Raw genomic sequence first — 15805 nt, 5'->3', positions numbered from 1 at the left:
GCTGTACTGCAGCACATGACCTCCCCTCTGTAATAATTGTTGCAATGTGTAAAAGACAACTGACAACACGTACATATACTGTCACATTTATTAAACATTATTAACGGTTATTTAGGCCAACAACTACCCTGCTTTTTTTGTCAACAACCAATACAGACGTTTCACTTTGTCATTGTGTGTGTTTAAAAAGTCAAAAGTTATTTCAAGGAATCAAAAGATTTTCTATACATTCTCAAATGTCGATGCCAACAGGCTACAGTATTTACAACATCATGATCCTACTGGATAAGTCCCATATTTCAATTTCCATGTCATCTGCATGTTTAACATTGATATACTCAATAGATTACATTTTACATCACATTCTTCTAAGTAGCAGCACTTTGACTTTTTAATCTGGACTCTACTGTACACTGACCATAATACATACAGTCGTATGAACCAGTGAAGTCACAATATATGAGCAACGTGATGAATGAATGCACACCATGTGACAGATTTAGTACTGTGCAGTAACAGGTCCGTGCTCATGTAACTAATGACGAGGGAGATCCAGCAAAGTCTATAAAATAAGGTCAATTTTCCTTTTAAAATGGATAATAATCAGTTAATGTCAATGTAGATGTTGTATTTATGTTCGACACAGGAGGTGGTCCCCTCACTGCAACTGAGTCTTTGTTTACAGGGTGCTGTATAGTAGCTGCCCACTGCTCATAATACCAGGAGTTAAATGCAGAGGCTATATTTTACTTTGTGCATGTTACATCTTGTGTAAAGTATGAATAGCTAATTCTGTGTATATTAGATGAGGATGGAATTAAACTTTAAGTTGACTTAATTTCAGTTTTAAAAGCAGTCACATTTGTATTTTCATAAATCCTTAAAGGAGCATTGTATAGGATTTCGTGGTGGTGACATGGTTTTTGTGCAACATGGCGGCAGACTCCATGAAGAGGACCCGGCGCTCTCTATGAAGAACTCATTTTAAGGTAACAAACACAACAATTCTTAGTTTCAGGTCATACACTAATGAAAACATAGTTGGGAATATTCAATTTTTGCCAACAAATCCCCTAAATCCTACACACAGTTCCTTTAACTGCTGAATTTACACCACAGAGCTCCTCAGACAAAACTACATGAACTGATCTGCTTAACTTATATATACAGTATATTCAGCATTCAAAATTGATTGGTGAAGAAATTAAATAGAAATGGTCCCCATGAGAAAAGGCCTTTTTTTTAAGTCCCATGTCTGGGGCAATAAAAAGATGAAAACAAAATGATTAAGGCTTGGTGCTGATGCCAGTAGACTGTTCATCCATTCCATGCTGTTGAAAACCAGTAACTACATACACAAAAATATCCACAGTTTTTTCTCAAAAGTAGAGAAAAAGTTAGTAAAAAGTCAGTGATGAAAGAAAGAGTGTAGATGATAGAGGGAGCAGGAGGGTGAACGGGCTTCAGTAAAAGTAATGACAGACTTAATGCAACAATAAGCCTCCCTTGTTGTCCAGTATGCAAGTGTTCTAACTGCATATATAACTATATTTTCACATGCTTATGACCATCAGCTTGATAGTCACATTTATTTACATTCCTCTTTTACAAAAAAGTTATTGGTCCCAAGCCAGGTCCAATGAACAACTCTTTACTATAAGGTTTTCCACGATGATGAATGTCACCATAGTTTGCTCAACTCTGTCGGCAGGATCTCCTCTGTCTTTATTGGCTGCAGTCTATTTATTATCAGCTCTGTTGCTATAGACAAACCCTGTTACCTTGACATCGATGTCCTCATCATGATTTGATTCAATCGTCAATGGTTGTGCTGCATAAGTTTGGCAGCTGGGGAGTTTGTATCTTCCGGCCTCTTCTCTGCACGTGTGTTGTGTACACTGTATGTTTTTGTTGGTGTCTGTTTTTTAAGCTGCATGCAAGCATCTCTCTCTGTGTTTAGCTCAGTGTTGACAGACACTTTTGCGTCGAAGGTGTTGTTTGCTTTGATGGAGGTGTGTATGTATGCACTGTCTTTGCGGTGGCTGCGTGTCATGGTGACTCTGAAAGTGTGGGTCTGCCGCAGCTCCATCCTGTCCTCCTCCGACACTTTGATGAAGGGACACCACGCAAACGCATGGCGGAAACCAGCACGAAACCTGCAGGAAAGGCAAGAGAATTGATTTTCTGCTTCGAGTTTTAGGATACTGGAACCTGAGGAGTTTCTGTGTGTGAGTATATCTTTTACCTTTGGTTTAGACAGCAGTAGATGATGGGATTGTACATAGTCGAACTCATCGCCAACCAGAATATGGCCAGATACACCTGAAAAAGAGAGTAAATATGATGCCCCAGTAAATAAATACGTCAGACTAAAGAGAATTAATGACAGAAGAGCAGCTGCTAACCTGTTGGATGTAATGTTGTTTATAAATGTCTCTGTTAAATGATCCCAATATGAAGTAGATGTGGTAGGGCAACCAGCAAAGGGCAAAGGTCACCACAACGACAACCATCATCTTCACCACCTATCAGAAATCACAGCGAGACGAAAACTAAGTCAATGTTGCCATATTTTAAATTCCTAGTTCAGTTCAGCAGTGACGCGTCAAAAGCCCAAACTTATAGTTTACAACAGTAGAATGTTGAAAGTGTGTGACCTTTCTCTTGGCTGTTATCTGGCTGTGGTAGTGGTCTGTCGCCTCTCCAGGGATGTGCCCACCCCATAGCGATCTGCCGACGAAACTGTAAGTCACCAGCATCACCAGTAGAGGGAGCAGGTAGATCAGCAATATCACTGCAAACTGGTAACTGCAGAGGGAGAGAAAGAGAATCTGATTGTTCAATAGTTTCAGATGTTGTGAACTTCTGAAAGCTCACTTTTTGCAGGCTTCCTCTGGTTGATATTTATCCTTTGTCGACATACATTACCAACATTTAAAGGTGAAGATAGCTTAAATAAGAAAATCAAATCATAACCATTTATAAAAGTCAATAAAAAGCCTGTGATTACAACTGCTGGTAAGTCATGAGTAAATACATTTTGGTCCAGATGTTTTTCGTACAGAGGGTGCGAAGACAAACCATTTGTCTGCACCATGCTCATAATGCTCACAGTTCTAGATTTTTAGAAATGTTTATTACAATAACTTCTTGTGTACTGATTTGCATTAGTGTCCCCATATAAATCCCTTAGCAGTGAGTGAATCAATACAGACACTATCTTAATTATTTGTTGTTTTATATGACAGATGCCACTGTCTGTGTTTTTTATCATCAAGTTTGTTCTTTCACCTTAGTTGATGTGTTCCTCCATAGTCGTCAGGCCAGTCGACCATGCACACGGTTCTGGGGTAGTAAAAAATTGTCACGCTGTAGTAGCACTGAGGGAAAGCCAGTAGTATCGCTACGATCCATATCAGGGCAATCACAACCTTTGTGGAGGTGGAGGAGAGGCGGGGCTTCAGAGGGTGGATGATAGCCATGTACCTGGAAGAACATAAAAGGTTTATTCATTCATATCTTTTACACAGAAATCTGATGTTTAACTCACAGGAACCAGAGTGACTCTATAAAGGATCTTCTGTAAGTGGGCATCTGTGTCACAGATTGTTCAAAGTATTGCTTTCTCTTTATTAGAAAATCCACCCACTCATTCATCAAGCTGTGAAATAATGATTTTATATCTCGTCACTCTTTATATTAAATACTAGTTTGAAGGATGTGTAGTTAATATGTTGTTCCATGTGTTGCCTCTCCTTGTCATCCATCATCCTGACAACATGTAGTTCTCAAACTAAAAAGCTTTGTGATCTAAATATCCTGTAATTTAAAACCTCCATCCCCTTTAAATCAACTTGTGCTTTCACTTGAAAATTGAAGACCTGACTTTGAGTGAAATGTTAATAAAAAGACTAAACTGATTCTGTCGACTTGATATGTGCTTTAGCGAAAGCGATCAGCTTAATGAAAGAGAGGTCTTATTTCCTGGCCTTCTGCCAAAGTACTAAAAATGGCATTCCTCCCTGCACAACTAAACTCAATTTACTGACAAAGAGTATAGTGATTGCCATTTATCATCAAGCTTAACATATATCTTATGTATATCTGTCATATTAATTGTATGGCATCAGAAGAATGCTTTTGTCTGACCTGACTAACTGAATAATGAAACAGATGTATTAACAGTGAAGACTCTCTGAACATTTATATGCAATTTCACTGATCATAGACGAAAGCTACTGTGTGTATTTGCATATCTGATGTGCAAGAACAAATACCTTTATGCATGAAGATGTAAAATGTACTATATTGAAGAGAAACATTGCACTCTGGTGTATCAGCCCGTCTGTCCACTGACAGCCATGTTCAGTACAGTTATACTCATTTGTATCACCATCATAATCAAATGATAACTCTGACTATGAACCATTCATTTGAATTATTCACGACCAACAGTGTGAATGTATTTAAATGGTTTATGCTATATTTAACCCTCCTTTTTAGCTTTATAGATAAAACCTGTGGGATCTTGCATAAATTTATTTTCATTAAAAGATACTATTTAATTTACATTTTTTATTTTAATGTGTTGCAGTCAGTGGAGCATAAATGAAAATTTTAAAAAATGTAAACTTGTCATCTGGATCTTGTTAGTGAACCCTAAAGTGTGAGCAGAAATATTAAACTGCAAATGACACAAATAATCTAAAAATAAGAGAGAATGTTTTTTCATGTAATTAGTTATTCTGGCTCTGTTTTGTAAAACACCACACTCTCAGGTTTTGCTTTAACTTTAACTCTCTTTATTTATCTCTTTCTCTTCATTTTCAGTTTGCTCTTAAATCTGTTTTGGTTGGCGCAGGTAACGTCAGACTCACCTGTAAAGGTAAAACTTTTAGGATTGTTGCTGCAAAGTGGAGGTGACAGAGAATCATCTTACAAATGCAGATTATGTTCCACAGTTTATATGTTTAACGTGTGATTAAGTGTCTTCTGCTTGCTGCTGCAGCTGTTGACAACAAAGAAAACGTCTGAATAAAATAACAAAAACTGACGATTTCACGAAATTGGAAAGTACTGAGGAGGAATTATTGATCTATAAGTAGATGTAACACCTGGTCTGATCCTAGCATATGGCATATGTTATGTATATTAAGCGCAGTATCAGATTAAAGACTAAACAGACTGACCATTCATGCTCCACTACGCATTAATGACATCTGTATCTCTGCTGCTTGTTGACCCATATCTCCTTCTTGCAGCATTTTCCTCTGAACTTTGGGGAACAGTTTCTGCTGCTGCTGGTGTCAAATGATATCAGTATTCAACCTCAAATGACAAACCCCTGACTGAAAAAGAACTGCAGTGAAGAATTAACTGATGAAACATATTGTAAGGCCAGCCTGTATCTGCCATTAAAGACCAAAATGTGGTCGTACGAGTAGTTTTTCAGGGTATTTTATACTCATCAACCAGTGTGTTAAGCACATTTATTCACCATAACTAAAATCCATAGAGAAGAAGAACATCAATATGTCACAGATAGAGTATATGTAGCAGTCAAGTGGGCAGTCAAGCTTTCTTACCTGTCCACTGCGATGGCAGCCATCGAGTATATTGATGAAAACATGGCCGTGATGGGGAAGAAGTTCTGAAACCGGCAATAGCCTAGGCCAAAGTACCAGTCGTTGTGAAGCGCATAGACAAAGTTAAAAAGAGTGTTAAAGGTTGCCATGGAAACATCAGAGAAGGCCAGGTTGACGATAAAGTAGTTGGTGACGGTCCTCATGCGCCTGTGAGCAAGAATAATCCAGATCACTGTTACATTGCCAGTGATGGAAACTAGGATGATGAGGGAGTAGGCTATAGCCCACAGAGCCACCTGAGAGAGGAGAGGAAGAGGAGAGGAAGAGGAGAGGAGACGAATTAGAGAGGAATGGGAGAGGAGAAGAAAGGAAGAGGAGAGGAGACAAATTAGAGATGAATAGGATAGGAGAATAGAGGAGTGCAGACAAGACGGGAGGAAAGAATACGAAGAAGAGAGGAGAGGGGGGGAGAGAAGATGAGAGGAGATGTAATGAGATGACGAAAGGAGAGGAGAGATAAGGAAAAGAAGAGAAGAGGATTGTAAATATATACATATATATCTTCTCTTCTCTTCCTATATATATACGTATATATATATATATATATAATCAAACAATCAATTGAAAACTTAATCGATAGCCTATAATATTCTGCCTCAAAATACTTAATTAGTAGACTTAGTTGTTTTTTTACATCTAGGAAGCTTGTGATTTTTTTTTTTTCAAACATCCTGAGGATCTCTGCATTTTTAAAACGAACACTTAAAAGCATTCATTTTGTTTGCTTTGTAGTCGTTTTTTTAAACAACTTTAATAGGATATCGTTCATTCATTCATTGATTAAAGTCTTCCGGGTTTCATCTCTGATCTTTATTCTCCCACCTGCCAGTCCGACTGCTGGAACTGATTCCCGGTCGTCTCGTTCCCGTCCTCCAGCCAGTCCGTGGTCAATGAATACGGCAATGAAGTGGCCTCCATGTCTCGTTCAATGTGTTGAATCTGACCCTCGGCGTCCATTCTTCTCCCTCTTCTGGTGACAGAAACTTTATTTAACTGTAGGTCCTTCATGCGTAATGGGGCACAATGAGAGATTTACAGGAGGTCAGTTAACCTTATGTGATATTCTACCGACTCATGTTTTTGGAGTTACCTAAAATATAACTTGATTTGTAAATATCTCATGCAGTAATAAACTGTTGTACAATTCTAGCTGAATTTTTCCTATGATTTCAAGATATTTATAGATATGTAACAATAGATATTTCAAGATATTTTATAATATTTTAACACTAAAACATCTATGCTTTGCAGATAGGCATACAATCACGTCAAGTGGGAAATTAGCATTCGGCCGTCTGAACATCAGCACAGTCGCCTGAGTTAATAATCATACATCATATCACTATTACAGCAAGTTCCACATCTACTGATAGCCTAATCTTACAGGAGCACATGTTAGTTTTATTCAAACATTTCCTTCTGCGTTAAATAAAGCTGCACTTTGTTTCACCTCACATTTGATTGAAATTATGTTTTAATATGCTAAATATGTTTAACTGTTGCTATACTAATATAAATACATTCATCAGCCAATGTGCATCACGGGCATTTGACTCAGACATTTTCTTTGGATGCAGAGGCGCAACAGCCACAAGTGATGAAGTCATGCATTGGACGGAACCAGTGAAAGATGTTCTGCACAACTATAAGACAAAATCTGTACTTCTTTCATCTGACTTACCTCTCGTGGTTGTTGTCAGTTTTAACATCAGTTTGTCCAATCCATAGTAAACAGCGTCCGTAAATTAGACTCCGTGTGCGTAATGGACAACCAGGTACATCCAATAATCCATCAAGACATCTCAACTCTCTCTCTCTGACCATACACACACTCTTTCGCTCTCTCCTGGAATGTGTAGCTGATTACGGTACAAGCTGCTGAGAGAGACGCACTGACAGGCAGGCACGCGACTGTGCGCGTGGAGCTGCGCCAACAAAAGAGAGAGAGAGAGACTGAGAGAGAGAGAGAGAGAGAGAGAGAGCGAGAGAGAGAGAGCGGTATAGATGAAAAGCAGAACTAAATCAACTGCTCTGTTCCGCACATTTCCTGAATCTATTGTCTGTGAGAAAATGAAAATAAAAATTAAAAATGAATAATATTGAAACAGAAAGAAGAGGAAGGGCATCAATTGAAGGCATGTGTTGGCTCTGGATGGCTCCATCTAAACCATGGCTGAAAGCTTGGATGTGAAATACAGAACTATAAAGACTGGTTAAAAAACAGGAGAGCAAGAGTTACATCCACACACATTTAATAAACTCTCCATGGAAAAGCAAGGAGGTGCTCCTTTGAGGGATTGTGTCGATATCTGGATTACTGCAACTGAAGTGTTCCTCATAGAATTTATCTGACATGAACTGAGGGGGCTACAGAGTTGAAAATGGGGTTGATAATCCATGGCGCAGTACTTGTAAAGTACAGCTCTGTGTTTGCAGTCATTGGCAGTCACACATTTAGAAAAGAAATGCTGCTTCTTGTTAGAGCTGTGGCATTTGAAACATGACAAAACACTTAAATGTCTCCCGAGAGATTGAATGAGTCAGTGTTTATGTGCTGCTGGTTTAAATCTGTGAATATGAATATGAGTATTACAATATTAGTGCATGTAAAAGGGCACATGATTACTGGCATTGTCCTAGTATTTTGCATCAATACATGTGTGTTTAATAAAAAGAGATAAACAATATAAATATGCACTTTTTAACTCAGCCACTATCACCATAAGGTCCCATCAAGGGCACTTTCATGCACACTTGCTGTACTTGTACAATGTTCACATATCTATAACGGTGATGTGTGGCAGTAATTTGTGTTTCTTCATACTCTGTGATAAGCTAATTTTATTTTGATGTGATGGCTTCTATTTTGCTCTGTCTTACTGTTATCTTCTTGTGCTTTCTGTTGTTTTTATACTCACTGACAGTAACTAGCACTTTGTTGTTTGATATTCCTCCTCACATTTGTACTCTTTTTGTGTCTGTCCTCTCTCCTGCTCTCTGTGACTCTCCCTCCCTCTCAGAGGAAATCTACTCTTATGTGTTTGCACAGAAAATAACAGATAGAGGTTAAGCCTGCTGACTTCAGCTGAACTCACTCAGTTCTTTTCTCTGCTGTGTGTGTATGCACTGCATGTGTGTACTTTCACATGCTCAAAAATCTTTATTGGTCAGCAGGGCCTGGTGAAGGGCACAGGCAGGCAGGGGAATGAGACGTTTTTTGCTAAGCTGTAAGTGTATACTCCTGAGTGAATCCAAGCCTGATGCACTGCAGAGGGACGAATAACAGTGATGATGAAGGGATGAAACGCACATACCCTGATCTAGCACAAAGACATTTCCACTCATCTTAATTGTAGTACTTGAGCACATTTCAAAGACTACATCTGAAAATACTCAGGTTTGCTTTACTTTGTCAAGATGAGATAAAAAAACAGCCAAAACTAACGGGTGAAAATAGTGATTTACTTGACTGAAAAGCCACTCAGACGGCTCCCTCTTATCGACTCAACACACTATATTGCTGAACGACTGCTAATAAGGGTCGACCAGAGCCAATTGTGCCTAAAGCACAGCAAACAGTATGGCCGATGGTTGGCCCCAGACAGCCTGTCTGTGTGCAGCCAGCTTTGAATGAATGTATCAGCGTCTCACATAGATTCATTGGCAGCACAAGTCAGTTGGTATTACATGTACAAATAATCACCACTTTGTATATATGTGCAAGACAAAGGGTGGCGTATTATTTATAATTTTTTGACAAATTCCTGAATCAATTCACAGATTGCAGGGTAGGTAATTAATGCTGGCATTGTGGAGATTACCGTCTGTAGAGGGGGGAAGGGAAGCTAGTGTTAGATAGTGTTGTTGCACTGTTTTATGCCATCCTCCTTGCCAAACCACTTTCAAAAGGTGGTTTATAACCTAATCTCAGTGAGACTTTTATTTGTTTAAATAAAGGAAAAGAGGAGGAAGTGCAATGAGCCCATAATTCCTGGATACGCCCCTGAGGCATTCAGATCAATTTCGCGGTTCGCCGGTCTAAAAACAATTGTATTTCATCAAACTCATCGATCATTCGAAATCTCAGTGGCCATTTAAATGTTTTACTGGCGAAATACTCCCACTCGATATCGCTTTCAGTTTACTCCAGCCCATAAACCTCCCACCCATCCATCACTCGTGCGCTACCAGGTGTGGTGACGATGACAACGCGGAAGTGAGTTGTCAACATCACAGGAGTCAACTGTCCTCAGTCAGCCACGATGTCCGACGACGAAGATGTCCGATACTGTCAGCGATTCTCCTACATTTTACTCAAATTTATCCTGTTCGCTTATGCCATCGTCTGGTGGGTGAGTAACGTCATTATGATGATTTGTTAAAAAGAGGAGCGCGCGCTGTTTGCACAAATATCCCGGTTTGCGATGCGCAGACAGACAGGGGGTGTGTGTGTGTGTGTGTGTGTGTGTGTGTGTGTGTGTGTGTGCGCCGTCCACCTCCATGGAAAGGAATCATAATAAATGGTGTTCTTGCTAGAAAATGATCGACGCTCAACATTTCATCCACTTTTCAAATCGCAGCGTTCAGTTGTGATCCACAGTTTGAACGCGACAGGTGTTGTACCTGTGGAGTAGTGTTCTTCTGCAGTCTGTCTGCTACAAGGTGGCCGCACCCTCCTGTGTGCACCTTTACCCTGCTCTTACCTGCCTGATCCGTACTTGGTAAACACATCGAGCGAGCAGATAAAGAGGAATAGTAAGCTATAATCGGGCTTTTCTTTCTGGGAGATTCCACAAGCTGCTTGTGCACATTTTCTCGTGTCCGGCTGTGGTCGGACATGAGTCACGTGAGAGCCACCAGATGACAGACAGGCAATATGCTTTCAGTAAGTTTAGGAACAGCATTAAATTGCTCTAAATGACAGTTGGTCTAGTAATTATAGGCCTATTGTTCAGTTTACCAAGTAACATAATCTGCATGTTAGCATGAAATTGGGGATATTCAGGCATATTTCTCTGAAGTTTTAAGATATTTCATCTGCTTCCCTTTTCTTCTTTTTTTAAAGAGACAGAACATCCACACGTCAGACTTGAATAGTGTGTTTTTTCATTCAAAGTGATTTAAAAAAGGTAGTCAACAAAACATAAAATGTAATACAATTACTATGATTAAAGGTACATTGTGAAGGATTTGGCGACATCTAATGTTAAACGTCAGTGGCTGATACAAAAAGGTGAAACGCTAAAGGCTCCGGCTAGAGCCAGTGTTGTTTATCTGATCTGGGCTTCTGTTGCAACATGGCGAAGACATCAACAGCTCAATCTAACAAAAACACCAGGTTCTTACTTTCATGTGGTTATTCACTTATAAGTATATTCATTTATTTATTATATTCCATTTCTGTCAATAGATCCCCCTAAATGCTTGACACTGATCCTTTAAATCTAAGTGCAGTTACACTCACATAGTACATTTATTTTATAGAACTGCACTGTAATCTCTGAACGCATCATAATGTAACCCAACTGCACCATCATTCTCCTCTGGTCAATTTAAACACACATTGGTTGTTTACATTGTAACATTATCAGGGATCGGGTAACAGAACCGATGTACTGATCGCATATTTTATTGAACATTGGCGGATAACGATCCTCAGTAAAACTTTATTTCACACTATGATGGTTAAGGTAACCTCAGTATTTAATCCACCGTACATGTGTGCTGAACCGTGAGGGTCCGTACGGATCACGGCTCAACGACGATCCGTTACACCGCTATTTACAACCTACACAATAAGGTTACCACAGACTGTGAAGGAATCTGCTGATTGTGTAGCTCAAGCTGGCTAACTGTTTATTGGTTGTTGATGGAGGGATTATTATGACTGGGTTCTTGCTGCCTCTGCATGACTGGCTGATTGACTGTCACAGCAGATGTCCAGGGGCCGTTGACCATCAAAGGCCCCCAAAACCACAAGTAGTGCAAGCATGCATAAAATCAAAAGTCTCAGGGAAGTTAGGAAGGGGAAGTTATGACAGAAATTCAAAAATATACACAGGTTGTATTGTATATTATATTAATTCAAGCTGAAACTGAAAAAATATACTCTAATAGTTTCTATTATGTCAGTTTTTTTTAAAGAAATAAATGTTTCTGTGCGCCAAACCCTGCAGCTGGTCCCTGTCATAGAAAACATGACAGATGGCTGATTGACACAACACTTACCATAGAAAAAAAATCAATTATTAGTTTCCTCCGTGGGATATTTCTGAAACGTTTATTCATGGAGAGAGGGGAGGAGTGAGAGTGGGATGGTGAGGCAGATGGAGTCAGTAATGGGTTTATTATGGAGAATGAATGATAGGAGACGTGAATCAGATATACGGGTTATATTTACATTGCTCATACAGCTTGTTGATTCAGTCATGATGTTAAAGAGACACTCGCCAGACGCCGTCTCTGAGGAATGTGGCTTATCTCAGCGTGATGCAGTCGAGAATAAAGAGCAGTCTGGGTCATGTTGTCGCATCCTCCAGGAAACGTTGACAGTAGCAAGTGTTCACACACTCGACATTAAAGTGGGTGCTGTTTTATTCAAATCAACATCAAACCGTTTTGTGCCGTAATCCGTAATGTTTGATGAAACAGGTGTGTGATAGTAATTGAAACGTATTTTTAATTGACTGCATGCACAAATGTTGATACATCAGGCAGCTTTATTGGCAGCAGTGGCCAAATTCTGTGGTGGTGATTTATTGGGAAGGTTGTGTAGCCCATACACGATTTAGTGACATGTTTTCAACCTCAGACCTGTGCTTTCTCATCTGATCCACTGATCTCTTAAACTACCTAAAAAGGAAGCTGTAGTAGTATAATTAGCTCCTACTGTCATGCTTTGAGACTTTTATTTTTTCCTCCTTTTTTATTATTAAATGAAAAACAGCATATATTGGAGGAACAATACAGGAGTTACTTCCTGTTCACTGTGTGAAATCGAAGTCGTAAAAGGACAATGACTTCATCTAATCCAGCTTTATACTGTATGATCAAAGGTGGTGCAGTTGATGAGACTAAAACCAAAACTAAAGCAAAGCATGAAAAAGGGATATAATTATTCCAAACCAAAGGTCATGTTCATTCTGAGATGATGTTATGCCAATGTGTGTAGTGACATAATGCAAACAGTGCATTTGGAAGGCAGAGTAGAGCTGGTATGTAATGTATTACATGTTGTGATCAGTCACTAAGATTACCATCTGTAGTTTGTCATGAATTGCTTACATCTGTCAGTTGAATTGTGAAACCAACTGTGATCTTAGCTCTGAACAAGACAACCTCCTCTCTTATCGTCTGTCTAAACGCACACCAGTGTCATGTGTCCTGATGTTTGTCCCATGTCTGCAGCTTGTAGCCTGGTTGGTTTCAGAGCTGCATCTGAAGTCTCAGCACCGACTGTATGACAGCAGTTAGTCAAGCTCACTAACAGCACTGTGGAATTGTTGCAGCGGAGTGTAGTCAGTTATATGACACAACTTAACCTTGGCCTGATGCCCTGACATTGTCACGAAGTCATCTGCAGAAATTTGGAGTTGCTGTGTTTATGGCTCTAAGTGCCCCCCCCCCCCCCTCCTCTCCCCTCTCCTCTTGGCTGAATTGAAGTGAGTTCGGGGCTGGCATGCGACCAGCCAGCAGCGAGATCTCATAACAGACAGCAAGCAGGGACTTGTAAGGAAAAGACATTATGGTGGATTATAAATAGTGCTTGGACCTTTTTAGAACTGAAAGGCTGAAGATAAATTGTGGGGAGGCAGACAAACGTGTCAAAGAATGAGGCTTTTTGTACGTGCAACATGCTGTCCTCTAACCGTTTGCCACCACTTTAGTGTGTGTGTGTGTGCGCGCGTGCTTTCTTCAAAGTAATCTTTGTTGCGGGGGAAAATTGAGACTGAAACAAAAAGGTCGACTCCGCCTTTTAAACTGCCGCTGTAGATTGAAGTAATAATAACCAACACTGTAACAGGACGGTACGGAGGACACAGAAAATAGTGGCAGCACAGCAATCAGAGACAGAGTCAATTCTGCAGGTTTTCAGGTCTCAAATCTCTCCAACCCTGGAGATGTTAGGGAGGTGTGTCTCCTCCCTCACCTGATCCCAATGCTCCCCTGAAGGAGTGGGTGGAGCCCTCCGGCTGGAATGTAGATTCCTCTAACTACCCTGGACCTCAGCCTTACAGCTACAAGTGTGACGACAACTAGACTGTTTTACTGTAGTTCCTTTCTTATAATGCTAATTGGCAAATGTTAGCATGCCAACACGCTAAACTAAGATGGTAAACTTTACACCTGCTGAACATCAACATGTCAGCCCTGGTTTTGTGATGTTAACGTTTAGCTTGAATCTGGTTAGTCTTGTTAAAAACCTAATTTTGGCTGCGATCATTTTCTCCTCCAATTAAAGTGGTGTAGATAATCAAAACTGTCAGCTTGTTGAAAAAGTATCTGACCAATCATGTCTGTGTGGCGCCTTTGGCCCTGTTTGATCTCAGCAATTATACATTTGTGCATAAACTATCATAAGTCATAATTTGTTAGATACGAGTTTGCATTTAAAGAAAGTGTTTTATTATTATTGCGTGTGTGTGTGTGTGTTAGTGATGTGTTGTGTTTAGCAGCTTACAGGTGAATGTCTAGATGTGTGATTGTACATGAAAGGTGGCTATTTCAGACTGAAGAGTCTTTCGGCCCTCCCTGGATGCATAAAGGATACAGAGATAATTAAAGCTACAGTGCTATAAATGGGTCATTGGTGTTTGGCCAGTTACTTTGGCTGTCTGATCACATTACAGTCCTACATTTGCTCATGTACCATTTGGCTATAATTGAATCTGTGTGATGTAATTGTCCTTTTTAATTTTAGATTTGCCTGAAGCTCATTGTAGGAAAACACTTGGTCGTTTTACTTTGTTGTCGTGTATTCAATTTCTACTTCAATTCATAGTATACATTAAAAGGTAGAAGAAAAAGCTTTTGCAAACATCCTTCTTCACCAGAATTTTTTATTTTTTAAGGTTAAAATGCGAGATAATATTAGGGCTGTAATTTGAGTGAACTGACCCTTTAAGCTTTTCTTCACTCTCTTGATGTCCCTGCTAGGCTGTGACAGTTGCTGTGGCATAATTATTCCAGACGATTCCAGATGCTTATAAAATGCAGATTACTGTTGCAGCTTTGATGTTTGCTAATGTCACACTGAATATGTGGCAAGGAAGGCACAAAACACTGGACTGGATGGTTTACCATTTATATTTGATTGGAGAATCAAGCCTCTGTCTCAATCTGTCTTGTTAGTGTCAACAAGGTCGGTGTGAAACAATTATTACATTTGCCGATGGTGGTTTATTCTAATCTAATCTTTTGAGGAAGGATCAATTTAACTATTTTAATATCTATGTAAATGAGCGTTGATGTGATATATCCTTCAGTTAGTTAAAAGGTTTAGAGGTTTTGGATGTTTTTATTTGCAGGCTCAAACTGGAATCTCACAGTGTAGCCCAGGCTCATTAATTCTTATCAAACCTTAATGTTAATTGGCATCCATTAGCAGCTATACAGTACTAGTTGAGATTGCTTTTATTTTTGCAGCACAAAACCAAATTAGACAGTTGGTCGGTGTCGGTTACCTACCAAGCTAATTGAACACCAGGAAAGCCAATCCACCATCGTTGTAGGGATGGTTTTACTGTATACTTTAATGGTGAAAGAGCTCAGTTTTCAAAACACGATTACAACTTTTGTGGTATAAAGAAACCCTGTGGTTGCTGATGAATTTCATGACACTTTGGGATGCCTTCTTGTTAAGTTTCTGAACCATAGATGCTGGGGGAAAATCAAGCCTCTTGCAACTCTGATCCAGATAATTCTGTTTTAAAAAAGGTGATCGATGCAATGAAAGGCTAAAATTGAAAGAGAAAGAAGCACAGACAGTGTTACAGAGCAGTGTGTGTGTGACAGTCTAGACACTAATCTTCTTCACAGCATTTTAAACATTTTAAAGTCAGACTTGAATTGATTATCGAAGGTTTGATCTTGAAGACAAAAATGCATTGAGGCTGTGTGTGTGTGTGTGTGTGTGTGTGTGTGTGTGTGTGTGTGTGTGT

General features: G+C 39.5%; 2 protein-coding genes across 2 annotated transcripts in view; one reads left to right on the top strand and one right to left on the bottom strand.

The window, feature by feature from the left end:
* Positions 1-81: 81 nt before the first annotated feature.
* On the bottom strand, positions 82-7464 carry tacr2 (tachykinin receptor 2). Its single transcript, XM_031846213.1, has 8 exons — positions 7327-7464; positions 6468-6615; positions 5586-5881; positions 3292-3486; positions 2658-2808; positions 2406-2525; positions 2246-2322; positions 82-2156 (listed from the first exon to the last, which is right to left on the bottom strand). Exons 2-8 carry the CDS (start codon positions 6600-6602, stop codon positions 1820-1822), a joined length of 1311 nt encoding a protein of 436 aa, XP_031702073.1. The 5' UTR covers positions 6603-6615; positions 7327-7464; the 3' UTR covers positions 82-1819.
* A 2244-nt stretch (positions 7465-9708) lies between these two features.
* The window catches only part of tspan15 (tetraspanin 15), a 31801-nt gene continuing 25704 nt past the window's right edge, over positions 9709-15805 (top strand). The window contains exon 1 of the mRNA XM_031846395.1: positions 9709-9997. Within this exon, the coding sequence (XP_031702255.1) occupies positions 9908-9997 (90 nt within the window). The 5' untranslated portion in view covers positions 9709-9907. The remainder of the gene's footprint in view (positions 9998-15805) is intronic.

Source organism: Anarrhichthys ocellatus, unplaced genomic scaffold (assembly GCF_004355925.1).
Source record: "Anarrhichthys ocellatus isolate YVR2014 unplaced genomic scaffold, GSC_Weel_1.0 scaffold6, whole genome shotgun sequence".
Classification (NCBI taxonomy): Eukaryota; Metazoa; Chordata; class Actinopteri; order Perciformes; family Anarhichadidae; genus Anarrhichthys; species Anarrhichthys ocellatus.
The sequence above is the reverse complement of the archived record's forward strand: the minus strand, read 5'-3'. Positions and strand labels throughout refer to the sequence as shown.